Source organism: Mchenga conophoros, linkage group LG3 (assembly GCF_057382185.1).
Source record: "Mchenga conophoros isolate Kocher_MC1m ecotype Shallow Benthic linkage group LG3, M_conophoros_male_GT1.1, whole genome shotgun sequence".
NCBI classification, from domain to species: domain Eukaryota; kingdom Metazoa; phylum Chordata; class Actinopteri; order Cichliformes; family Cichlidae; genus Mchenga; species Mchenga conophoros.
Window position 1 is genome coordinate 19,034,017 of NC_140528.1, and position 25,283 is coordinate 19,059,299.

At 41.9% G+C, this 25,283-nt stretch overlaps 3 protein-coding genes across 3 annotated transcripts in view; 1 reads left to right on the forward strand and 2 right to left on the reverse strand.

Moving 5' to 3' along the window:
- LOC146577557 (protein NLRC3-like) overlaps positions 1–25,283 on the reverse strand; it is a 122,788-nt gene that overhangs the window by 57,672 nt on the left and 39,833 nt on the right. Inside the window, exons 2-4 of the mRNA XM_085268286.1 lie at positions 4,712–4,847; positions 2,837–2,913; positions 893–2,720 (exon numbers count right to left, since the gene is read on the reverse strand). Of these exons, the coding sequence (XP_085124412.1) occupies positions 893–2,720; positions 2,837–2,913; positions 4,712–4,821 (2,015 nt within the window). The 5' untranslated portion in view covers positions 4,822–4,847. The remainder of the gene's footprint in view (positions 1–892; positions 2,721–2,836; positions 2,914–4,711; positions 4,848–25,283) is intronic.
- On the reverse strand, positions 10,940–14,177 carry LOC146577561 (uncharacterized). The gene is made up of 6 exons (XM_085268337.1): positions 13,297–14,177; positions 13,109–13,180; positions 12,890–13,008; positions 12,726–12,786; positions 12,515–12,609; positions 10,940–12,404 (listed from the first exon to the last, which is right to left on the reverse strand). The coding sequence occupies exons 1-6, from the start codon at positions 13,330–13,332 to the stop codon at positions 10,940–10,942; spliced, it is 1,848 nt and encodes a 615-aa protein (XP_085124463.1). The 5' UTR covers positions 13,333–14,177.
- LOC146577562 (OX-2 membrane glycoprotein-like) lies at positions 22,737–23,864 on the forward strand. The gene is made up of 3 exons (XM_085268425.1): positions 22,737–23,094; positions 23,187–23,475; positions 23,600–23,864. The coding sequence occupies exons 1-3, from the start codon at positions 22,737–22,739 to the stop codon at positions 23,670–23,672; spliced, it is 720 nt and encodes a 239-aa protein (XP_085124551.1). The 3' UTR covers positions 23,673–23,864.

Here is a 25,283-nt window from a genome sequence, read left to right on the forward strand (position 1 = left end):
TGGAAAGCAGTTGGACTGCTGAGTGATTTTAGTATATTAGGGAATTTGGTTATTGTTTGGGGTGGAGCCCGTATTGGTTATAAGGTTGGACCTGCTTCAGTCTTACACTTTTTTGGCTGTTTTACTGTTGTTCCAAAGTCTTATAAATTATTCAAGAACGTTTGTAAATGTCACTGTTTCCATTGGACCTGAGTGACGTACAAAGACAGAGAGGGAGAGAAAGGAGAGAGAGGATGGAGACAGCAAAGAGAGAGCAAACACAAACAGGTGAGAGTGGACAGGTGACCAAGGTCAGCAACCAATCAGAGAGCTTCTGTTTGACCCACAGTCACTGATGATGACTGCACATAACCAAGCAGTGTGTTACTCTGATATCAAATATGGATCCTGCTCTTATAATAATGATCATCAGATGATATTATTGTGTTATTTTGTAGCTGAATACGATGTTTGTGTGATTATCAGTGAAAGAAGCAGTGAGGAGGATGGAGAGAGAGAGAGAGGACAGAGGGTGAAGTTAGAAACACTAAAAGGATTTTTCATGGATTTCATGGATGATTTGAGTGATTTCCAGCAGGACACTTAAACATGTCAGTGGACGTCCTAAAGAACATATTCACTGATATGAAACGTGTCATTGAACAGGATTAATATCAGTGGAAACATGGTGGAAACAGCTGTGACTGCATGGATGTGACACACTTCAAATCTGTTCTCCACTCTTGGATTTGGGATCCATGGAGCTGCTGCTGAGTCTGTACAATAAAGGAATGGTGTGGAAGGTTGCAGCGTACGGACACAAACACTTTGTGGTTACAATCTGATTTTATTTTCAACATTAAACTACTAACCTACACTGATCAATGATGTTAATGATCACATCTGGACTCACCGAGCCTTTCTGCAGTTCCTCACAGCTGGAATCAGTCTCTGTCGTCCCCGCTCTGATGTGTTGTACTTCTGCAGGTCCAACTCATCCAGAACCTCCTCTGACATCTGCAGCATGAAGGACAGAGCTGAGCACTGGATCTCAGAGAGTTCCTTCTTTGATCTGTTCTCTGACTTCAGGAACTTTTGGATCTCCTGAAATAATGAGAGGTCGTTCATCTCCATCAGACAGTGGAAGATGTTGATGCTTCTGTCAGGAGAGATTTCATCACTGTTCATCTCCTTCAGGTTGTTGATGACTCTCTGGATGGTTCCTGGACTGATCTCTGTCTGACCCAGCAGACCTACTAAGAGTCTCTGGTTGGACTCCAGACAGAGGCCATGAAGGAAGCGAACAAACAGGTCCAGGTGGCCATTTTTACTCTGGAGGGATTTCTCCATGGCTCTCCTCAGAAATACATCAAGTGATTGGAGATCATCGTCATCAAAAAGACTGGAAATCATCTTGATTAAAGATTTTGGTTTAAGGAAGTTCTTCAGCACCTTTGTCTTCCTGTTGGTGTGACAGTGGAACATGTAGACTGCAGCCAGAAACTCCTGAATGCTCAGATGAACAAAGCAGTAGACTGGTTTCTGGAAGATCACACACTCTCTTTTGAAGATCTCTGTACAAACTCCTGAGTACACCGAGGCCTCTGTCACATCCAGACCACACTGCTCCAGGTCTTCTTGGTAGAACATGATGTTTCCTTTCTCCAGATGTTCAAACGCCAGCCTCCCCAGCTTCAGAAGAACTTCCCTGTCAGCCTCCGTCAGCTCCTGTGGACTCGTCTCATGTCCCTCATGGTACTTGTTCTTCTTCCTCTTTGTCTGAACCAGCAGGAAGTGTGAGTACATGTCAGTCAGGGTCTTGGGCAGCTCTCCTCTCTGCTCTGTAGTCAACATGTGCTCCAGAACTGTAGCAGTGATCCAGCAGAAGACTGGGATACTACACATGATGTGGAGGCTCCTGGATGTCTTCATGTGGGAGATGATTCTGCTGGACAGCTCTTCATCACTGAATCTCCTCCTGAAGTACTCCTCCTTCTGGGCGTCAGTGAAGCCTCGTACTTCTGTTAGCCTGTCAACACATGTAGGAGGGATCTGATTGGCTGCTGCGGGTCGGGAAGTTATCCAGACGAGAGCCGAGGGAAGCAGATTCCCCTGGATGAGGTTTGTCAGCAGCTGGCTGACTGATGACTTCTGTGTGACATCAGACAGCAGCTTCCTGTTGGTGAAATCCAATGAAAGTCTGCTTTCATCCAGGCCGTCAAAGATGAACAAAAGCTGAGAGACAGCCAGCTTCTCTGCTGTGACCTTCTGTAATGTTGGATGGAAAACATGGAGCAGCTCCAGAAGACTGTACTGCTCATCTCTGATCAGGTTCAGCTCCCTGAATGAAAGCAGAACCACCACACTGACATGTTGGTTCTCCAAGCCCTCTGCCCAGTCCAGAGTGAACTTCTGCACTGAGAAGGTTTTTCCAACACCAGCCACGCCGTTGGTCAGAACCACTCTGATGGGTCTCTGTTGGTCAGGTAAGGCTTTAAAGATGTCCTGGCACCTGATTGGAGCGTCATGGAGGGCATCCATCTTGGAAGCTGTCTCCAGCTGCCTCACCTCATGTTGGGTATGAACCTCTTCACTCTGTCCCTCTGTGATGTAGAGCTCAGTGTAGATCCTGTTGAGGAGGGTTCTACTTCCTGTTTCATCACTTCCTTCAGTCACACGTTCACATCTCCTCCTCAGACTGATCTTATGTTCATCTAAAACCTCCTGCAGACCAACATCTGCTGAAAGAAAGAAAAACAATGAGACTAAAGAGAAAGAAAACTCTTCAATGTCTGAACAACACAAGAAGTCCAGTTTTCAGAAATGAGTCCATCAGCAGACAGATGTTCAGTCTTACTTTGTACACAGCTGCTCTGACTGGCTGTCTGCAGTCCAGCTCTGCTTCTGGATCTTTCTCCACACTGTGCAGAAGCTCTGATGGTGACACAGAAAAGTCACAGTGGAGATACTTCTGTCCACCTTTGATTAGACTCATTATAAAAAGGAAACAAAGTTTGAACACAGTCATGTTTCCAGTTCACTGACTTACATTTATTCCATGGACACTCACTCTAACCTGAACCACAGCTACAACCCAACATTGTTGAGGCCTCATCTCCTCCTTTCCTGACTGTAGAGGTTAAATATGCAACAACCGACAAATAAAAGAATTTGGTTCATTTCAAAGAAATTCACACGGTGACCAAGTAAAGTAACCGTAGTAAAGGAGACAACATCCCGTTGATGGTGGGATTATTTGAAAGATTTGCTTTAGTCACGTCACCAAATGCAGTTGAACCACCCGTGGATCCATGTTTGACCATTCTACCACTCTGAGCTCTGCTTTTGAATCATTTTATTATTATCATCATTCATTTATTCATTCTTTGGAGGGGGGCTATTTCCTAATGCCGCCCTAATAAGCTGATGTTCAAGGGGAAATATAACAGAAACTCTTTCAGTGTTATTCATTAATAAATGAACAGATAAACTGTGAAGAAGAAAAAACTGAGATTTAAAGGAGAGAGTGAGAAACTTGATCATCCATCCTCATAATACATGTTTATCAGTATCTGCTGTGACCATACTGCAGTAATAACTACAAGTCTACATTTCTGTGACTGTTGATCAATCACAGCAGGAATCTGAGCTCATCTCTGCACACAGAGCAGCTTCAGCTCTGGGATAAACTGCTCGCTTCACGTCCTTCTCAGCTCACAGACACTCATCCTGATATTTTCCTTTAACATTTGATGGTATAATTCATCTGAGTTTACACTTTATCTGCATGAATACAGAAAAACAGACCCAAACACCAGAAACCATCAGTTTCACCATGTAGAATATATTGTTGTTTCCTTGCTTTTAATTCAGAGAAAAACTCTGATTTGGATTTTCTCTGTTCTCTTTGCCACAGCCCATCCCAGCAGCAGCTGAAGCAGCTGACTGTCACAACACTGAATAACACTTTAGGAGGAATTTCAGAGGTCAGTAAAGCTCCAGTTTCAACATCAGTTAATTAATCATAGTTCATCATAAATGTTAACCTGGCTGGCACACATGTTAATGTTAGCCATTTAAATATTAGCAGTTAGCTGAGGCCACAAGAAGAAGAGGCCCTAGAAGAACAATGGATGATAAGATTAGATTTTCAAGACTAGGCAGAGACGTGTTTTCCTTTACTGTCTCTTACAGAGGAGGGAGCAGATACCAGACGAGGTCACGGAGGTACGGGGAGGATTCGCAGCAGACAGCAAGACTGCCACGTCCATGCGAGAGAGCGATGGCTACGATAATCTCTGTTTTTGTCTCCCTATATAACGTTGTACAGCCCATGTGAGGGTTATCCTCTCTGTGAACCAGATGCTTGATTTCACACAGAGTTCCACCAACTGAATTTGATCAGTTATGGAACGATTTACCTCGACAGGCTCCTTCACTCGCTGCTTTTAAACCTCCTTTAAAACACACTTTTACTCCCTGACCTTTGACCCAGTGTGACATGTTGACTCACTACCTCAGACAGCTTAAAAATAGTCTTTTTGTTTTTTGGTGCTGCCTAAAAGAACCGTAAAATATTATGTTCATATATTTTTGTGCTACATCAGGAAACTCAAAAACATAGTTTGTAATATTTTAATCCTTATTTTTAAAACTGTTTTTGTCATTTTTATTCTCCCATTGCATCAAAATCATTATTTACACTGAATAAATGAGTCAGCAGCTCTCTTACATTGTTGCTGCAGGTTCATTGCTGAACTTTGGAGGGTTTCCTTTGGACCGGTCACTCCTCACAGACACACAGCTGGATGCTGCAGATCCTGCTCCATCCTCTTCCTCCATCTTCTTGATGTCAGGGTGGAGTTAGTCTGAGAGGTAAACACACACACTCAGAGGTGCTGTTGTACTGGAAGCATCACACTGACGGGTTTCTAAAGTTCTCATTGATCATTTCATGGAGTTTCTGTGGTAAACACTGTCCTGTGACGTATGTGTTATGGTGAGGGTCATGAGGGCTAACCAGCCCCACTCCTTACTCCTCATATTTCAGCCTGAAGCACAATAACAGCCTAAACCTAACCAGGAGGCTGTAACCTCAAAGGGACTTCATGGTTAGAAATAAAGGTTCAATGAAATGAAGCAGATCATAAAAACATGAGTTCCAACTTTAAAAGAAGCATCCACACGATGACGGCACAGCAGAGGAGCACTTTCTCTAACACACTGATTCAGTTCCACTGACACAAGGACACACACAGGAAGGCACACACACACAAGCCTTTATATGAAACAACACAATCATCTGCGCTTGACTTGTCAATCCAAGTCCTTAGCCCATGAGCCCGCGGTATCAGACCACAGATATTCCCTTACTTTGAAAAAATAAAGCCAGTTTTCAGAACAGACCTGATGTTTATGCTACAGCCTGTTTACCAATATAATCAATATCAGATATCAGAGCAACAGAAACCTCGGTGATCAGGACGCTGGGACTGAGAACAGGAAGTGGCTCAAACGTCACAGTTTCATAACGTCACCCTGAACTCCACTCACGGAGTTTCTGTCGCCATTGTAGTTTTTAAAGTCCCGTGATAAAGGCGGGTCTTTCTGTGAATCCGCACGCTCATTGGCTAATAGCTCGAGATTGACACATCGTTATCCAATGAGCGTGCGGGAACTTCCGACATAAAGTTGTTTCCTTTGAAAAACCAAAGTCTGATTATTTTTGCCTCCACTGACGGAGCCTGTTGTTCCCGCCACAGAGACACAGTAATGTCAGAGCGGTGTTAACACTCACCCTGCCTCAGCACAGCTCTCACTCTCCTCCTGCTCTCTCACACTAAACGGAGGCTCAGCTAAACTCACTTCCTCTCTACTTACAGGAAACCAGCGCTCAGAGGAGCCGACCGGCCTCACATTTCACCCACAGACACGAACAGCGTGGAATTATTTTATGTCATAAGAAGAAACACATTCATGTAAACACTCACCTGCCTCAGCTCCACCTTCCTCCTCCTGCTGCTCTGAACGGAGGCTCAATACTTTCACTTTCACTGCTGCTCCCTAAACACAGAGGATGCTGGGACTTGTAGTTGTTTCCTTCCGGTGCGGTCTTCCTCTTTGTTTGTTTGTGTTTGTGTTCAAGATATTTCGATCATGTAAACATAGGGTTGCCAACTCCATGAGAAATAAATAAGGGACACCTCGTGGCCAGGGCCGGGCGACCCAGTTGTCTTCACCCTTCCCAGTGTGGTGAATTTTTTAGCTCTTTTTTTGTGTGTGTGAAATTATTTTTTAACCATTTGACTTGAATTTGATTTAAGCAGATGCATATTCTTTGTGACATGAACACATGAAAATCATTTAGCCATTTATTTTTAGCTCAAAATGACAACATTAACACAGTAAAATAGGTCTCTTTCTTAAGCAGAAGCCTGTCATGCTTAACTTTTGAGAATATAAGTAAATCTTTCTTTAAAAGAACTCTGTCCTGCTTAACTTAAAATTATATAAATTAATAGAAAACAATAGAAAGAAAAATATTCTTGTAACAGTGCACATTTAGTGCATTTAGTACAATTGGCTTCAGTAGAGGCATTATTTCAGCTTTTGCTCCCGTTTGTAAACCCGCTTGAGTACGCATCATAACTCATCATCATTATTCATGTATTACTTTTATGTATTAGTCATCTATTTGTTGTAATCATCTATCCTTGCAGTTGTTTATTACACAAAATAAATTATATTATCACACTTCTGGCCACATAGCGCTGATATTCACTGCACATGCCCATATTAACCTTAACCAGAGGGTTTAAAAAAAGAGACAGTGTTTACATACCATATCTGCTTCTGCCGTGGCCTGGTGGACAAAAAATTGGTTTAGGGTTCCCCGAGCTTTCACGTCCCTCATGTTCTTCATGTGCCCACCACTAGAAGCTGCCTATGGAAAAAGTGCACCGGCACACAGTGCAGTGTGCTTTATAGGTGTTATCGTGCACTTTTCCAGCCAGGTGTTTTCCTTTTCCCATTCCTCCCTGTACTTTTGCAGCCTTTTTTTTCTTTCTCTGAGGGGAACAAACATTGCTCGCTCGTGAGCGTGTCGCCACAGCCGCTCACACTGCTCACACGTAAACACGTAAACGTCGGTGAAAAAGACGGTGCAGCACGGTAGTGCAGCGTGTGATCTGGACACAAGCGATGGAGGCACAACTTGTAGAACTTTGGAAAGCTCATCCGAGCCTTTTCGATGTGGCATCACAAAATTATCACGACCACAACAACCGTGAAAATAGTTGGATTTACACTGCTGCTCAATCACAGCTGCCTGATCAATGTTTTTCATTAGCAATTTAGCAAAGTTGATGGTGGTGGTGTGTCTGTGTGAGAGAAAGACAGAGAGAGAGAGAGCAACAGATTTTCTTTTATAACCTTCATTATATGGAGGCACAGTGTGCGCACTCAGATCGCATCAGAGCATCGGGCGGTATAGTGTGAGACCTGCATCGTGACCTACCAACTGCGAGCCAATCGTGCAGTTTGAAAATTGCAGTGTCTGCCCAGCTTTAGGTGTACTGTCGTCCAAGACTTGCAGCACAGTGTCGGCGTTTGTTTCCCTGTTGGCCAGGACTGGCCTGGGACAGAAAATCGGGCATTTTGACTAGAGACCGGCCCCCCAGGTATTAAAGCCATAAAGCCTTTGAATGAAAACAAACACTGTTGTGACAGTGATGTACAGTCTTGTTGGTATATGTATGATTTCTATACATTTTACATCAGATAAAAACTTTGGTTGTAAGATTCAGATAATTATTTAATAACAGTGAGACATTTTAAATGAGAATAAGAAAGAAAAATGGTAAAATGGTCTGTATTTGTAAAGCGCTTTACTTGGTCCTAAGGACCCCAAAGCGCTTTACACTATACACAATCATCCACCCATTCACACACACATTCATACACTAGAAAAGTATTTCTTTGTGCCCCCCTTTCCCTGTTAATGCCCTACCTGGCCCCCTGGCAACACTTTGCTAGACCCGCCTGTTGTGGAAGTTTTCCATTTAAATAAAGCCTGCAGACGAGCGGTAGCTAACATTCTTTAATCAAAACACACAAAGAACAGACAACCAAGCTTGATGGAGAGCCTACATGACCACGGGGCAGGGTCAGCAGAGTCTCCCTGAGCCTAGCATGGCTCTCAGTTAAATACCTTCTCCAGGAACAAAAGGCAGTACACAGCTGTTTCACACCTTAACACTAGAATTACTGAGCCTTTTTTTTCCCTGGTGCGAGTCCCTACTACTAGATTTACTAGCCCTGCGCAAATTTGCGTAAATTCCACTGGTACTGCGTTGTCTTTACAGTCCCTGGCACAGCAGCTGCAGCAGCTTCAGCAGCCTGCGTCTGTGCTAATATTTCCTTGTGCTACATGAATCGGCAACGAAGTTCCTGAGCTAGAAGACTCAGAAACAATCTTCTTTTGCCTGTCCACCCTGTACATGCCTTGTACAAAATGTAGGCATTCACCGCTAACAGGTCCAGCATATTGTAGAAAACCGCTACTGACCACCTGCATGTTGCTGCTCTTATGGAATACATCCGCACAAGTTGAGTAAGTTCACGCCAGACTTTATTCACCGTGCCCCATAACGGCGTTTTGCGCTGCAGCAGTCTGTGCGACAGTGACAGTGAAGTAAAGAAATTGTCTGTTGTGACGTTTCTCCCATCATCCAAAAACGGCTCCATCAGTTTCATGACCACGTTCTTGATCCCAAATTTGTCTGGCTTGGCTGCGATACACTGTGTGAATGGACAACGAACCTTGGTAGGGAACAGCTGTTCATCTATGGTCATGTGTTCTCCTGGAGTGAAACTCTTAGCACAGTTCTTGTTGAAGCGTGTCCTGATGTCGGAGATCGCCGCAAATTTATCTGTTTTCACCCGTTCTGCCCGCGTGTCCCTGTCATCAAATCGAAGGTGTTGCATAATTGAAATGAATCTATCTCGGGGCATTGTCTCTTTGATTACTGGCACCAGAAATCTTTCTGACCAGCAATCCACAATGGCACCAACAGGACACATGATTGCTCTTACAAACAGGATTGAAATGAATGCCATCAGTTCATGAACTGACAAATTCCAGTCCGGCTCTATTCTGTGGGCTTGATGGACCGTACACTCCCTGATGGTCTGCAGCATTCCCACGTCTAACAGGCAAAGGAAGCTTTGGAGCACACTTGTAATCTTGCGCTGTCGGAAGATAAACAAATAGAGAATGGTAAATTTACATGAACCTCACTCTAAATGGGTTTATATAAATATCATATCTACTATGGCAGTGACAAACCTTAGCAGACTCTGTGGGTCCAGCTTGCGCAGTGAAGCACGAACGATTTGCTACTGCACTGGGCATTGCAATGTCCTCCTCTACAGTGCCGTCTTTTGCCGTGTGGCTCTGGCTGGGCTTCCCAGTACCACGGGGCCTCTTCTGTGGAGGCATGTTGGGTTCTTGTTCCGTCTCCTTTTCAGATTCTTCTGAGGAGGTATCAGTGGCCTGCTGGACAAATGAAACCTCTCCTCCATCAGAATCTGCTTCGTCCATTTTCTGAAGCAAAGCCAAAGCCTGTTGCGCGGAGAGGTTCTTCCTGCGTGGCAGTGATACGGAGGCCATCCTGATGTGCGTTCTCAGAAATGCGAACAAGAAATGATTCTCCCGTCTGGGTCGGTCTGCTTTTATGCACAGCACTGTGCTGTAGTCAAGCAATGCCACTCCCTCACATACACAGTCACAATGGAACAATGGAAGATCTGTGCTGAGACTCAAGGAAGGTGTGAATGTGTGTCTTTTATATTTGCAGGTCAGTCAATGTGTGGGATATTTTGTATAGATACGGCAGGCATTTCTGAAAGTCGTAACACAGAGGTTTGGCCTGACTTGGATCTGAGCAACTCTGAGTGAGCAAATGCAAATGTGCCAGGCCTCAAGGATAATGGGTGGTTTGCACAACAAAAGCTGGAGGAGAAATGAGCTGACGACCTGTGAAAATCTCAGCAGGGGTGATTAACACCTCGGGACTTGCAGCAGAAAATAAAAAAGCCAGCAATTCTAGGGGGTGTTGGGTTTAGGGAAGTTACGCAAATTTGTGCAGGTTTAGTAAATCTAGTGATAAATACGTGGTAGAAATCCCAAAAGGGTGATTCTGTTCACCTGGACGTAGCATTTTCAACGGGAGAAACGCCTCCTGAACTGAATTGTCTCAGTTGATGGCCATGCGGTTGGCCTCCTGAACTGTTTCTTTGGACTGTTTTTCCTCCTCTTCTGAGTTTTCCTTCCTGGAGCTCCAGCACCCACCCAGGTTTGGTGGAAATGTTCTAATTTTAAGAGTTTGATTGCAAAAGAATAAACTGCTGATGTCCGCAGAAGTTTTTAACTTTGGTTGAAAGGACAAACTATGAAAAATAATAGACCTTTGAGGATTTGAGCATATGGCAAACATTATGCAAAGTTCCTCTTAATTGTAAAACACAAATCTGAGGATGTTGGAAGACATGTGTGGTTCTCATCAGCTTTGTGGCATGTAGATGCTCCTTTTATTAATATTCCTAAGTCTGGAAGAATACTCATAAACACTGAGGTCCTGCTATGTGCCAATGTGTATCTGGGCCATTACTAAACAAAGATGTGAAGCAATGTTAATAATTGTTGGTAACTTTTTTTTCATTTCCAGGTTTCAGTTACTGCTGTTGATATGTTAAGAGTAAGAATAAGTTCAGATTCTCTTAAAGATAACAACACTAATATGTTAACAATTGTTGGACTTGTGGAGGTATTTTGAGAACCCTTATAAACATCTGAAGGAAAAATATTCTTTAATCATAGATGCAGACTCATGGAAAAAATATTGATTAATCATTTTATTTGATTTTGTAGAGTTGGAACAAACAGATTGGATTCTCAAAATCAGTCAGTTTCTTGGGGTCTGAAGCAACAACAGAACAGGGCTCTGAATTTTTGGCAGCAGCCCTTTTTTTTCTTCTTTTTCTCCTTTTTCTCCTTGATTTTAATGTTGTCAGACTTCTCTGAATTATTAGTAAAAGAGACAACTGGTTCAGACATGGATAGACATACAGAAGGGAGTTCCTCACTAGGAAGATCATCAGACGTTGCCAGACTTTCAGAAGCAGGCTCTTTAGTAGGAAGAACATCAGCCTTTGATGAACTTTCAATGAGAGGTTCTTTAGAAGGATGAACATCTGGAACATCTGACTTTGGCAGACTTCCACGAGCGGGTTCTCCAGTGGGAAGAATATCAGCCATTGTTGAACTTTCAAAAAGAGGTTCGGAAGTAAGAAGAACATCTGACTTCAGAACACTTTCCCAAGCAGGTTCTTGAGGTTCTTTAGGAGGAACAACATCTGGCTTCAGCAGATTTTTACAAGCAGGCTCTTTAGTCGGAAGAACATCAGCCTTTGTTGAACTTTCAAAAGGAGGTTCGGAAGTAAGAAGAACAACTGACTTTAGAACACGTTCAGGAGCAGGTTCGTGTGGTTCTTTAGTAGGAAGAACACCTGACTTCAGAACACTTTCACAAGCAGGTTCTTGTGGTTCTTTAGTAGGAACAACATCTGACTTCAGCAGATTTTCATGAGCAGGTTCTTTAGCTGGAAGAACATTGGCCTTTGTGGAACTTTCAAAAAGAGGTTCGGAAGTAGGAAGAACATCTGACTTCAGAACACGTTCACGATCAGGTCCTTTTGGTTCTTTAGTAGGAACAACATCTGACTTCAGCAGATTTTCATGAGCAGGTTCTTTAGCTGGAAGAACATCAGCCTTTGTTGAACTTTTGGAAGGAGGTTCGTGAGTGGAAAAAATATCAGCAATTCGTGAACTTTCAACTGGAGGTTGGGAAGTGGGAAGAACATCTGACTTCAGCAGACCTTCAGGATGAGGTTCTTTAGTTGGAAGAACATCAGACACTACTGGACTTTCACAAGGGGGCTGGAAGATCTGGCATATGCTCGTCTTTGCTACATCAGAAATTGCCCTGAGTAGTCCTGGTGCAAAGTTTGCAATGTGGCTCAGCAGAATCTTTTCTGAATATTTCTCTCTGACTTCAGACAGGATACTTTGCACCATGTCATCTCTGATGGACCTTGAGAAGATGGCCTGGTTTTCCGTTGTTAGGAGAGATTTGGACACTCGATCCAAAGTGGCCTTTGTCACACTGGTGGAGAGGATGCTCAATTTTTGGGAGGACATGTTCAGTAGGGGGTAAGAAGGAAGCTTCCAGAAGCCATGCAGGACACGGGGAACCACCTCTATCACCACGTCTGTTGCAGTGAACAGTTTGGAGGTTTGTGCGTCCTGCTGCCTCTCTTTAAGGAGGTCAATGTACTTCCTGACATTGCTGAGGAGCTTAGGTGTTCTGCAGAATAAAGTTATAAGAATGATCTTTTACACCTATTTAAAAAAATAACAGAAATTTTGAAATACTGTAGCTGGACTGTTAATGATTTTATGTCAGAGGTGACTCACTGAAATTTAGGAGGTATGGCCTCTGGAAATTCCAGCAGCATCCGGGCTTGAAACTCGATGTCCCTCATTTTATTTATTGTGTTCACTGCCCACACCTGAAACAGAAAGCAGGTTTACATTGCAGTTTTGTTGAGAGGTTATGTGATTGTAGTAAAAAAAAAAAAAAAAGATCTCCAAATGACTAAAACTCTTGTGAGTTTTCTAGTCTTACCAGTTTCAGAAGAGGTTTGGCTTCTGTTTCTTCCAAACCCTCCAATTCAAACTCCCAAAGTCTTCAAAAGAAAACAAAAGAGAGGTTTTCTCTCAGCATTTACACTTCAGCACAAACAGTTTCAGGTGTGAGGTGGATGGTCTGTAGGTGTCACAGTAACTCACTGCTCTCTGACTGTCTCTTTGCTCCTCTCCACCAAAAGATCTCCCATATCTTCTGCAGTGAGGCTTGATGGTATTTGGTTTTCCTTCTGAAGTCTGAGGAATTCCATCATCATTGCAATCTAAAAATAAAAGGAGACATTTAATCAGCATCAGTCCCAGGTCTTCAGAAATCACCTGACATTTTATCTCAGTTTTGGTTTGGATGGATCTGGGTCTTACCTGAGCCCTGTAACCTGGTAGATACCAGCAGATCTCCACAGCTGTGTTATATATGGGTGTGTTGAACAGCACCTGTCAAAGAAATAAGAAATTACTCATTGTAACTTAAATTGATTCTCAGTTTGTCAGCTTTTTAAAACTACATCAAATTCTTCAAAAATGCAGTAAAAACAAAAAGTGTCACATGCCCTGATGGGTTTGTAGATCCCTTTACTGGCTTCCATTAAAACGCTGCTGTTCTATCACAGTTGGGGAAGAGAAACTTTCCAAAACTCTTCAAAACTTGTGTAAGATCAAATGTAGATATGAAAATACTCCTGACTTGATGGTTTTTCTTGCACAGATGAGCTCTTTTTCAAGTCTGATGCAGATTTAAAAATACACAATTCTAAAACAGTCACCATGGAAACATTTGATCCCTGCTTTATGTCATTAAATTAAAAGAAAACACTCTATTTTACACTACATTACACTATATGTTGTTCATTATATAAGTAAATAAGGGTAGGCTACAGCCGTCCTTAGGTCACTCCTGTGAAAAGATGCATACAAACTGGTGAATCAGAAAAGAAAGAAAGCCAACCTGCAGCATTATGTCCTTTTATGTTATTTCAATTCACTTCAGTTTTATTGATACAGCACCAAATCACAACAACAGTCGGCTCAAGGTGCTTTACTTTGTAAGGTAGACTCTAAAATAATATACACAAGGAGAAAAACCCAACAATCATATGACCCCCTATGAGCAAGCACATTGGCGACAGTGGAAAAAAACTCCCTTTTAACAGGGAGGAAGCGCCGGCAGTAACAGGCTCAGTGAGGGGCGGCCATCTGCCAGGAGTGGTTGGGGTGAGAGAACGAAGATGGGACAAGAGGCATGCTGTGGAAGAGAGACAGAGATTAATAACAAGTGTGATTCAATGCAGAGAGGTCTATTAACACATAGTGAGGGAGAAAGTCTCTGTCTGCTTTTCCTAATGCTGAGGTGAGGAGGACTATTAGCCAATATAAAGGCGACACTGGCGACCCGAGTGTGGAAACAAATGGTTTGCACAAGAAGCGGTCACTGAGCGATCAAAGCTTATTTACCACACATAAAAAATCAAGGCAGAGTAGAAGCGGGTGGATCGATTTTTAATGAATTTTAAAATTATGTTTGTTTTTCTTATTCTTGAAAAAAAGATCATTTAACCTCGCATTTGTTTCCCTTTTTATACACTACTACTTGTGTTTTTTTCTTATTTATGTCTATATTGTTTAGTTAAACAGATGACAGTTTTCCCCTTTTTACTACTTTTTGAACTCTATGCTGATGTTTAAAGATTTTATTATTACTAAATAATGTTTTTAGCAATTAGGTGAAAATAAATACCAGATGAAACGATATTCTCTTCTGTTATCTTTTATTATTTGTTACTTGAATCAGTATCCGCGCTGCACACAATCAAAGTTATTTTCAAAACATGCAGAAACAGGTCTTGTTTTGTTAACAAAATGACAAACCATTGCATCGTTACAAACAAGGTTATCACTGTACATATTAATTAGTCTTGAATAAGACGCTCCTTTTTGGACATGATATAGAAAAAGCACACAGTGTTGTCCGCAGGTTACCGAAAAGTCCTTCTGAACCTGTCTCCCAGAATACAATATCCGAGCGGTGTTTTTAAAAGAAAAACTTTTATCTCGGGTGAAAACTTATCAGGTGAGTTACCGAAGCTGTCAAAAAAGTGCCCTTGCTTGTCTTTTGTGATATTGAACGCCAACCAGTGCTTCCCAGGTAAGTCTGATGGATCTGTATTCACAATGCCCATGCATGGATATCTGATGGGCTTTGTTGGCAGCTGGTCACATGCTAAGACGCCTAGAAGATGAGCCCTGTTACTAATCCTTTTAACAATGCTGGTTAGTTCTATTGTATTCATTTTGAATCTTTAGTAGTCGTCCAGCAGCACTTGTCTCATTAGATATTTGGATGACTGAATCAAATACAGAGTAACACACCAGGTTCATTGTTCGGGGTAGCGGATTTCTGAAACGGGTTTCCAGCCTCACGCTCCCTGTTTGAACTAACGATACGTTCCCTGAATGTCCTTCATCAGCTTCCAGATTGAAACAGAATAATGTGTAGCCAAAGTCCTCACGTGTTATGGCCAATGGTCTATCCTTTAAATGTCTTCCAGTGGTTTGTATCAGCTGATAAAATTCTCTGGTGTAGTGTTTTCTCTGAAAATTTGGCTGGAATTGTTTGGCCGGATACGACTGTCCATCAGCGTATAAACACATGAGTTCTATATCACAGTTTTAAAATTAAATGGATTACGTGTAAAAGAACCAGGATAAGCACGAAGCACCACGAAGGCGATGATGACAAATTTAGGCAACCTGCCCATAAATAAATTAGTTGATATTCTTGCCCCAGCAGGTGTGGAGAAGGTCTTTAAAGAAACTCTGTCTACAGCATATTTTGCATTTGCATGATGCAGAGCCTTGCCGTGTGCCAGCCTGACACTTGGTGAGACACTGATTCTTTTCACAAATAAGCTGGCAGAGACGATTTTAACTTTATACGCGGTGTTAGCTCCAGTCATGAGAGCAAATTCGTCTTTAGAGCGCACAAATTTCAGCGACAGATCGATTCCATTAAGTAATAATTTTTCTTGAAAAAACAGGTCTGCGTGTACTGGAGCAATCAATTCAACAATACTGCTATTCGCTGTATAAGTACCTCTGGTCACCAGACCCTGGCTCTCCCCTTCTATACATGTATCATTCATGTGCGAGGCTGTGTCTGTACAGAATAAAGCGCTGCTGAACTGTGTGTCTAAAGTCTGCTTATTATAATTGATAAGACATTCTATTATGCCTCTGTATGGATACGTGTTGGATGATTGGCTAATCAAGCGATCCCCCAAATTTACATCTACCTGACTAAATAAGGTGCAACCTGGATAATTAACAAGTCCCACGTTTGTGTCACGGGGTGGAGAGGGACAAGTTACCTAAGATATTTTTATTGTGCATGTTTGGTTTTGTTTTTACTGTCTTTAATATTTTAATATTGTATAGTGTTCTATTCTTGGTTTTATTGCATGTTTTATGGTATTCATCGGTGACTTGTCCTGGAAAGTCTCCGCCCCTCCTTGATTATGAACCCGACACACCTGTGAGGTCCCGGGGGCCAATAAGAGTGATGGGAGACGAGAGAGAGGAGATTGATGGTGGAGTGAGGACTGAGAGAGTGAACGGTATCAGGCGGTGGCGGTGCCACAAGCCCAGACGGGCTGGTGCCGGTTGGTGTGCCACAGGAAAGCGGTGGCAACCGGAACAGAAACATCGATAGGGCGGCGAGACGCCGCCGGGTTTTCCCTTCTTCTAAGGCGGCTAGAGTTGGCTAATGCAGGCACCAGCGCGCAGAGGCACCAGCGCGCAGAGAGCAACAGTACCAGCGCAGAGAGCACCAGCGGAAGCCACGAGACGGCTGTGCCGATTTCCAGTTTTAAAGAAGCGGCGGGCGGAGTTGAGAGCTCTGCCCACCCGGGCATATCGGGGCGTGAGTGCGAGAGGGAGGCGAGGACTCCGCTGGTTCCTTTGGTTATACCACCTGCTGGATTTCTTAGCTCCCTGGGACTTTTAGGTCGTGGCGCAGGCCACAGGACTTTTAATGTTATGCTTTATTGATTTTTACTGTGTTACCACTTGGCCAAGGTTGTTTTAATTCATTTTACATTTTTAACTATTTAAATATAATAAATTATATTTTTAATCTTACAGTTTAAATTGTGTGCTTTCCCTTGGCGGCTCCACTGCTCTGCCCGTTTTGAGGAAGGTTTCCTTCCTTTAAAAAACAAAACAAAACACAAAACACTGTGGAAATAAAATCAGCCTTTCCGCTCCGTTACATAATCATCCCTGCCTAAGTTTGTGCCGTCAGCATCTGTGATTCTTACTCGTGTGTAGATATAGGAATCGTTTAGATCCAGGTAATCCTCTCCGGACGATGAGATTTAAACTCGATTGGACCTCCGTCTGTGATTGCAGAAACTGGTGGAATTTCAATAAAGGTCGTTTTCTCTATGGACGTTTGTGTGTATGGGACAGTAAAAAGATCGAGCTCTGTTTTTAGACATTCTCTGATTGGTTGTGTAACAGAGCCATTTAGAAGATGTCACATGCTGTAGTTTTTGAACGACTGGTTCTGGGTCTTTTCACTCCGCGTGGTTGTCTCCGTTTGGTGGCTTTCCTGGCAGGTTTTGTCGTTTTACGCTTTTTAGGCGGCGGCGTATCACGCATGCGTGCAGTGGGAGGGGTCTTAGAAGGTTTGGGTGTATACACATACAAGCCGTTGCCATCCTGCTCAGTAGATGTTGGCTTGGTTATGTTGGATATCACATCAGACACTATGCCTGATGCTGCTGTTTTTAGGTGGGGTTTGACTATGCTGACTCCTTTTTTAAACAACGGTACAGCAATTCTAAACAGGCTGCTGAACAAACCTCCCAGACCTGCGCCATATTGCGTGCTGGTCCCAATATAACCATTCAATTCTCCACCAGCCTGATTTAAATAATATCTTACAGATTTTGCTTCATCTGTGTTGTAGACAGACATCCTTATTTTTTAAAAATGGTGTCTTATGGGTCGGAAGTGGAGCTTGACAAACACCTTCCCGTATAAAAAGGGTATGTGTTGATTTTGGTCGTCTTTCAAATCAATTTCTATGTCATCGATTAAGGATTTCGAGACTGGTGTGTAGTGTGGGCTGTCAAACTGAAGAATGGCTCCCCGACGGTCATCGTCTGTTATATTTATTGCTCTTAATAGCTGCGCATGGGCGTCACCCACAAGCTGGTAATCAACGATATCTGCATAAATAAAAATGTTCTATTTTCCGCCGTATACGTCTGCAGGATGTGGTGCGTATGTGTTTTTATAATGAAGTACAAACGGGTCTTCTGATTTGAATCCTAAGATTTCTGCCAGTCTCCCTCTAAATGTGAGAACTGTGCCCCTAGGGCCCATAACACTAACATAGTTACTAACTTCACTGTATTGTGTTTTAATGTCGGTGTTATGTTTTAATGTTTTATTATCTGCGCCACAGATGCATAATGCCCCACAGACAGCTCAATCACGGTTATGGACAATGCTCCATTTGTGACTGGATCATAAATTTCCACTCGCGAATCTGATTGTGGAAAAGACAACCATAGTCTTGGGTATTGAAATTCTATAACACCGACCTCATACGGTTCATTTAAAACAATAGGTGTTATAACCTCAGGATAAAAATGCTCGGAAACTCAAGTGCCAAGTGCCTCTTTTTTTCTGCCAAGTATTTTCTCTATTTTAAACCTTTTGTTTTTGTCAATAGTCACCTGCTGTATCTCAGGTTCATAAAATACACCTTTCACTGCAGCTCCTGTGAGATCCTCTAGTTTGTATACGGGAGGGTCTCTTCCTAAACGCTCCTTTATGGTAAAGTACTCGTCTGTGTAGGTCTGATGGTAACCCTTTCAGAATATGCCTCGTAGTTTAGATATTCTCTCTGTATCGCCCACATTAAATTTAAAAGTCACCGGTTTTTGGGGTTTCATTTTGTACAGGGTGTTAAAGACTGCTTTCTCATTATCTTTGCACACCTCGGTGGGGGTCATTTTGATAGAGCTGTGATAAGACAGGTTATAGGACTGTACAAGATCTTGGATCACATTAACATATCTTGGCCAGTTAACTGATGTTAAGTATTTCCACATTTTCCCCTTTAAGGTGCGGTTAAAACGCTCTACCACACATGATTTCATTTCACTAAAGGTTGAAAAATGTGTGATGTTATGCTGCTCCATTAGTTTTTTAAATGTTTATTATAAAATTCCTTCCCTAAATCTGTTTGGAGTTTTTCAGGCACACGGCCCTCTCTCAGAATATCACCAAAAGCCTCAGCAACAGCCTGTCCTGTCTTGGTTTCAAGGCACCTAACCCATGCATACTTAGAAAACACATCTATGCATGTCAATAAGTACCTAACATTATCATCATCCGCAGAATATTCACGCATGTCAACCAAATCAGCTTGAAACTGTTTGTCAGTCCCGTTAACCAAAACTCTATTTCTGTATCCTTGCATTTCTGTATCCTTGCATTTCTGTGTCCTCTATCCTTGCAGGTTTATGAAGAGTATATGTGTCATCTCCTTTTAAAAACGCTCCACGTCAGGTAATGACGGCTTTAAGCCTGTTGCCTCACTGACAGCGATACGGAGCTTCTTTACACTTCCTAAACCCCCTGGGTGTGCAGGGTTGTGATATATTTTTCTCAGCGTGTTTTCCATAATCACTCTGACCAAACACAAATACAAATGACCAGAAAAAAGTGTTAGCATACGTTTTTATTTCATTTTCTGTGTAGTGCACAGTAAGGTTTTTATAACAGATGTACATTAAATCTTGTGTCTCCCAGACCAGTAGTTTCCAATCATGTGGAGCAGCGCTGATTTAACTCCGCGGGTGTGATGATTGGTATTTAGCAGGTATCCGACATTCTCATCAGTGGTGCAAACAATGTGCGGCACTGATCTCAGTTCACACAGAAGACGCTCTGCAGTGCTGATGATTTGTGCTTCAGCCTCACTGACACTGTATGAGCAAACAAACAGACGGATGGCCGGGATGAATCGGGGCGTCCGGAGCTTTTCCATCACCTCATCCTAGCAGGTCTCGAAGAAAAACACAGGCAGCTCAAACAGGCAACTGTGTTGTAACTGGCTGGGGTGACCGGATTGGCATCCATAACATGTCTCCTGCACATACTCATTCAGTGCCATCGACAGCAGGTGGAAGGTTGCGAGTTTAATGTTGAGTTCCGTTTCCTCAGACGGGTGTGATCCTGCAGAGTCCTGTGAGCATCCTGGAGAGGGGGGCGGAGTCGGTGGGGTCTGGATTAGCAGTGCTGGAGGGGGAGACTCTGAGCGGTCCACAATATGGCAGATGTTGTCTGTAAAAGAAATCCACGCATTGCATTTTTTTTTAAATATCGGGTTTAATGCCAACGTCTCTCACACAGAGACAACCTACCTTTTGTTTTGTTTTTTTGTTTTTCTGTCCTCAAGGTTTTTGATGATTTTTGGCCTGAACATGGCAGAAGGTAAACCAATCTTCGGGCCATGTGCGAGCTGATCATATACAAGACGCTTCCTAATATTCTCATAAGAAGAGTTGACCTTGTCTCTCTTGATAGTCTTATCGACCTCATTAAACACCCGCTGCAGTGCTCTCCAGTCTGACCACTGAATAAAAAACAAATCCTTAAACCATGATAAACGTTCTTCAAGGGTGAGGGGGTATGGGTGCAACCTCCAGCTTTCAAGGCCCCAGAGTGAAACCTCTGTAACGTTGAGGTTTCACCCGGTGCAATTGTGGCTCTTGTAACTGTTGTGATATTTTGATACCATGGTAGCATTTACAGGATATTGTTTTATAGTGATATTATACAGGAAAACTGTTACTCAATAAGGCCCATTTACTAGTTGTTTTTCTCTTTCTCTGTAACCTAAGAATTAATGTGTAAGAATCACAGGCTGGTACCTCAAGGTTGAAAACACCACAGAGATCACTTCCTTACTCCCATCCTCCCTTCCTTATCTCTTAGAAAGGAGCTTGTTAAAGGCCAGGTGGTTCGTTTCAGAATTCACTAATGAAAGAACTCTGTATTCTGTGTCTAGGAGTGTATTTTGCTGGGATGATCATAAATTGTAGCTGAACTGATAAACTATACAAAGGATACTTCTTTGCTCACAAGGCAGGAAGACGTTCCCTTATTTGGTCTGTACCGGTTTGAACTGAGAATCTGTTGACAGACGAACCTTTTTCCTCTATATAAACTGTTGTCTGATGAATAAACCTTTGAGTTGATTTTGGGAAAGCAACCCGTACAGTCTCTGTGTCGTTTTGTTCTCCCAGCTGCTCCCGACGTCGTAACTAACACGCTGAATGGCATATTTGACTGTTACTTGAGAATATTTCTTTGAGTTCTATAGGTTATGGACAATCTCTGCTGATAGGTGCTCACGCCTCGAAGGAAACCCGATCCACAGACGGAGATTTCTTTCAGTAACCATAAATGGTAAGCTGCTCTTTTGTCACACACTACATACACAATATATGTGTTTTAGTGCAAATTGTACATTGCTACATTGTTTTGAATTACCCTCGGCCCGCAGTATATGTGGGCACCTGTCAAAGGTCATTTGGATTTACCAGACCGCTTTGAAAACAACATGAAACAAATGAATGTCTTTGTTGAGCCATGACTGGATTTATCCTTATCCTTCCTAAAGGCCGTTATAACCTTGCACTGCCAGTGGTGAGCTGCACCAGCTGTGGCCTAATGTGGTCCCCCTCAGTTAAGGACTTCCAGGGTGGTGGATATTGGCCTGGCACCTTAAATTTCTGCACCCTGTTTTCAATGGATGTCTTTCAGTCTTTCTATGACATTAAGGTCATAAGTAGTTTACTGACAATTATTTAACATTTGAAATGAAAAGATCCATCAGTCCATTCACATATATACTGTTCAGAGAAGGAATGTAGTTTAGAGCAAAGTGTAGTAGTGTGAAGTGGCTAAACACACTCACCAATTGTTCTAAAATAAACAATTTATCAAAACATTAACAGTCTTTCACACATACATACGGTTTATACACTATTTTAAAAAGAAGGGGTTGAAGACCTGATTGATTACAAAAAGTCTATTAAAATGTTCTGGGTAACCACAGAAATCTTAGTCAGTTATGTCTGAGAGAGAATGTTTATGACAGAAGTAATGCCAAAATCTCAACAAACCAAAGTTACATACATGCTAAAGAGAAAGATCAAACTGTGCTGAAATTAGGAAGTGGGCAATATAGGGCTTCCCCAGTGAAATAACTGATCTGAAATAACTGAGGCACAAATTAATAAATGACATACTAGTAATCCACAGAAGGGGAGGCCTCTGGGAAAATGTAGAAAATCAATGGGAATTTCTACAGTAGCACGAGTTACCAGTCAATACCAGTCCTGGTATTGGTTATGTTGAAGTGATGGGTTTTATAATTCATTTTTGGTCCACTGAAGGGATTGTTTTGTAACCCCAATATTGATATTTTGTAAATAAAAAATATGACCTCAATTAAACCTTTAAATTCCCTGCACTTGTCATAGATATCTACATGATGTCCAACAAATATACATCAAGTCCAAGGTTCTAATGTTGAACGCCATATTGATGTCCAGCTTAAATCATGGTTGGACCTCCAAATTGTTGAAAAAGTTCAAATGCAGTACAGACCTCCAGAATTGGTCATGGACCAACAGAACCAATATAGACACGATCTGTACATCTATCTGACTTTCTTTGTTTAGTTGGTAGCTAACTGAATTGTCTTACTTTTTTTTTTATAGATGAAAGAAAATGTCCCTGAAACATACAGTATGAAACAATGAGTGTCAGGTTTATATTTATAGTCTACATCACATTTAAGTGGTACCCATATGTCAATTTGTTTGAGCCTAAAACACAGACTACTCCATGACCCGAATTATTGTTTAATCCTTCCCATCAATACCTCTCAGTTCCACATCTCTAACTCATGTTATTCTCCATGCAGCTCTTTACAGCAGTGGTCCAAACACAGCAGACTGTGCTGGCTGCAGTGGGAGAAGATGCTGAATTCAGCTGTCAGCTCTTGGACACTAAAGACGTCCTTCAGGTCACATGGCAGAAAATCTCACGTGATGTGGAGACAAATGTTGCCACCTACAGCAAGTACTATGGTCAGAGAGTGAATGATGGCTTTAACGATAAAGTCAAGTTTAAATACACTGGACTACAGAACTGCTCCATAGTCATCAGGAATGTGACGGAGCAGGATGAAGGATGCTATCACTGTCTGTTTAACACTTATCCTGAAGGCTCCTTCACTGGTAGAACCTGCTTCCAAGTCTATGGTAAGAACTTTTGCATTAATGTGTTTAAATGTGCTAGAAACTGATTTCCTTTCAACAACATATTCCTTGCAATATCTCCTGATCCTTCACAGAGCTGCATGTTGATGTCAGAGAGTCAAACTCTGCTGAAGAGTGGGTTGTTTCCTGTTCAGCCACTGGTCGACCTGCTCCCACTGTAACACTCTCACAACAAGACCTCAGCTTCTCACAGTACAACACTGTCAGTGTGTCCAACACCAACGCTACATTCACTGTCACCACTACAGCTGTGCTCTCAGGTTCACGTAAACACAGCACACAGGTGGGATGTGCAGCACGAGTGCTCTCTGCTCCTCACAGAGAGGTGATGGAGACGATTCCTGAGGTCCAGCAGACGTCAGATTATCAGTGATGGTGAGAAACTGAGATGCAATAACAATGCATTGTGCTAGTATGCATTTTCTCTTTGATCAATAATTGATGTATTCATTTTGATCAGTGTCACATTTTTCCTGCTTTTTCAAGTTTCCTCCTGGATCATTGTATTAGCTGCAGTATTGGTGATGATGGTCTTTGTCAGTGTTGCTGCTCTGCAGTAGGCTACTCTTTAAAGAAAAAGACCAGATAACTTTCATTTTTCATTTCTTGTCATTTTTTTCTACACCAAAATCTATCCAATAATATCTGCATAACATTTTCTACTTGTGATTTAGTTATTAATTCTTTGCTTCATGATTCAATCGGTCTTTGTCTAGTATTAAATTTTATGTTTCCCATTTAATCCCACTGGCTTTAAAGTGTTTCACCAGATTTTTACGAAGTATTTCCAGTCTTTTGTTGTCTCTGTCCCAAATGTTCTGAAATGTGTTGCATGTATTAAAAGAAGTTGGACCAAAAAATGTACTATGTACTTATAAACTTACATTTATGAAAGCTGAACAAACATTGATGTACTTGACTTTTGTAACAGTGAAAAGGCGATCTGTTTTTATTGATAAATATATATGTTTGCATTACTGTTATTTAGATTGCCATGTTAGAACGTAGCAAACAACATTGTTTGTTCCTCTATGGTTTCTTTATTTTTACAAATCTAAATGTTTTTTGTCATAAGATTAATAATTTCATATTGAGGTCAGATGGTCAGCAGTTTTGATGTTTTTGCAGAGATTTTATTTTTTGCAAAATAGCACAAGTAAACATTAAAAGTAGTTCCTAAATCAAGGCATTTATTATTAAGGCGGCCATTATTATGGCCCTGTGTGGAAAAAGTGATTGCCCCCTAAACCTAATAACTGGTTGGGCCACCCTGAGTAGAAACATCTGCAATAAAGCGTTTGGGATAACTGGCAATGAGTCCTTTACGAGGTGGTGGAAGAATTTCTGCCCACTCATCTTTGCAAAATTGTTGTAATTCAGCCACACTGGAGGGGTTTTGAGTATGAACCACCTTTCCAAGGTCTCAGCTCCTCAATCAGATTCACGTATGAACTTTGGCTAAGCCATTCCAAAGTCTTTCTTTTGTTTTACTTAAGCTGCTTAGAGGTGGACTTGTTGGTGTGCTTTGGATCAAGTGCACTTCAGCTTGTGGTCGTGAACAGATGGCCAGACATTCTCCTTCAGGATCCCAGAAACTGGATTCTGTTCATCTTGACGTTGCATCTCCAGACTGAGAGATCTCAATTACTTTGTTTCTTATTTGCTTCTGAATTTCCTTGGATTGCGCCATGATGTGTAGTTTTTGAGGATCTTTTGGTCTACTCTACTTTGTCAGACAGGTCCTGTTTAAGTGATTGATTCAGCACAGGTTTGGCAATAATCGGGCCTGGCTATGACTATGGAAAAATTGTATATTTTCTATTGATAAATGCAAATATTTTATGTCTGTTATGTGCATTGCCGTGTGGAGAATATAAGGAAAACAATTGTGTGGTTTACATTGTTTCTTCCTCTTAGATTTCTTGATTTTTTTTTAAAATTGCAATAACTTTATGTTAATTTCAGTGCACTTTCACATTTCTTTAAATTCAAACTACAGTCCTGTGAATAACTAGAAACACTTCTAGCAGCACAAATGTGAGCTAATTGTTTTCTGCTTGACTTTATCAGTCTCTCATATTGTTGTGGAGGAATGTTGGCCCACTCTTCATTACAACGTTGCTTCAGTTCTTTGAGCTTTGTGGGCATTTATTTAAGCACAGCTCTCTGAA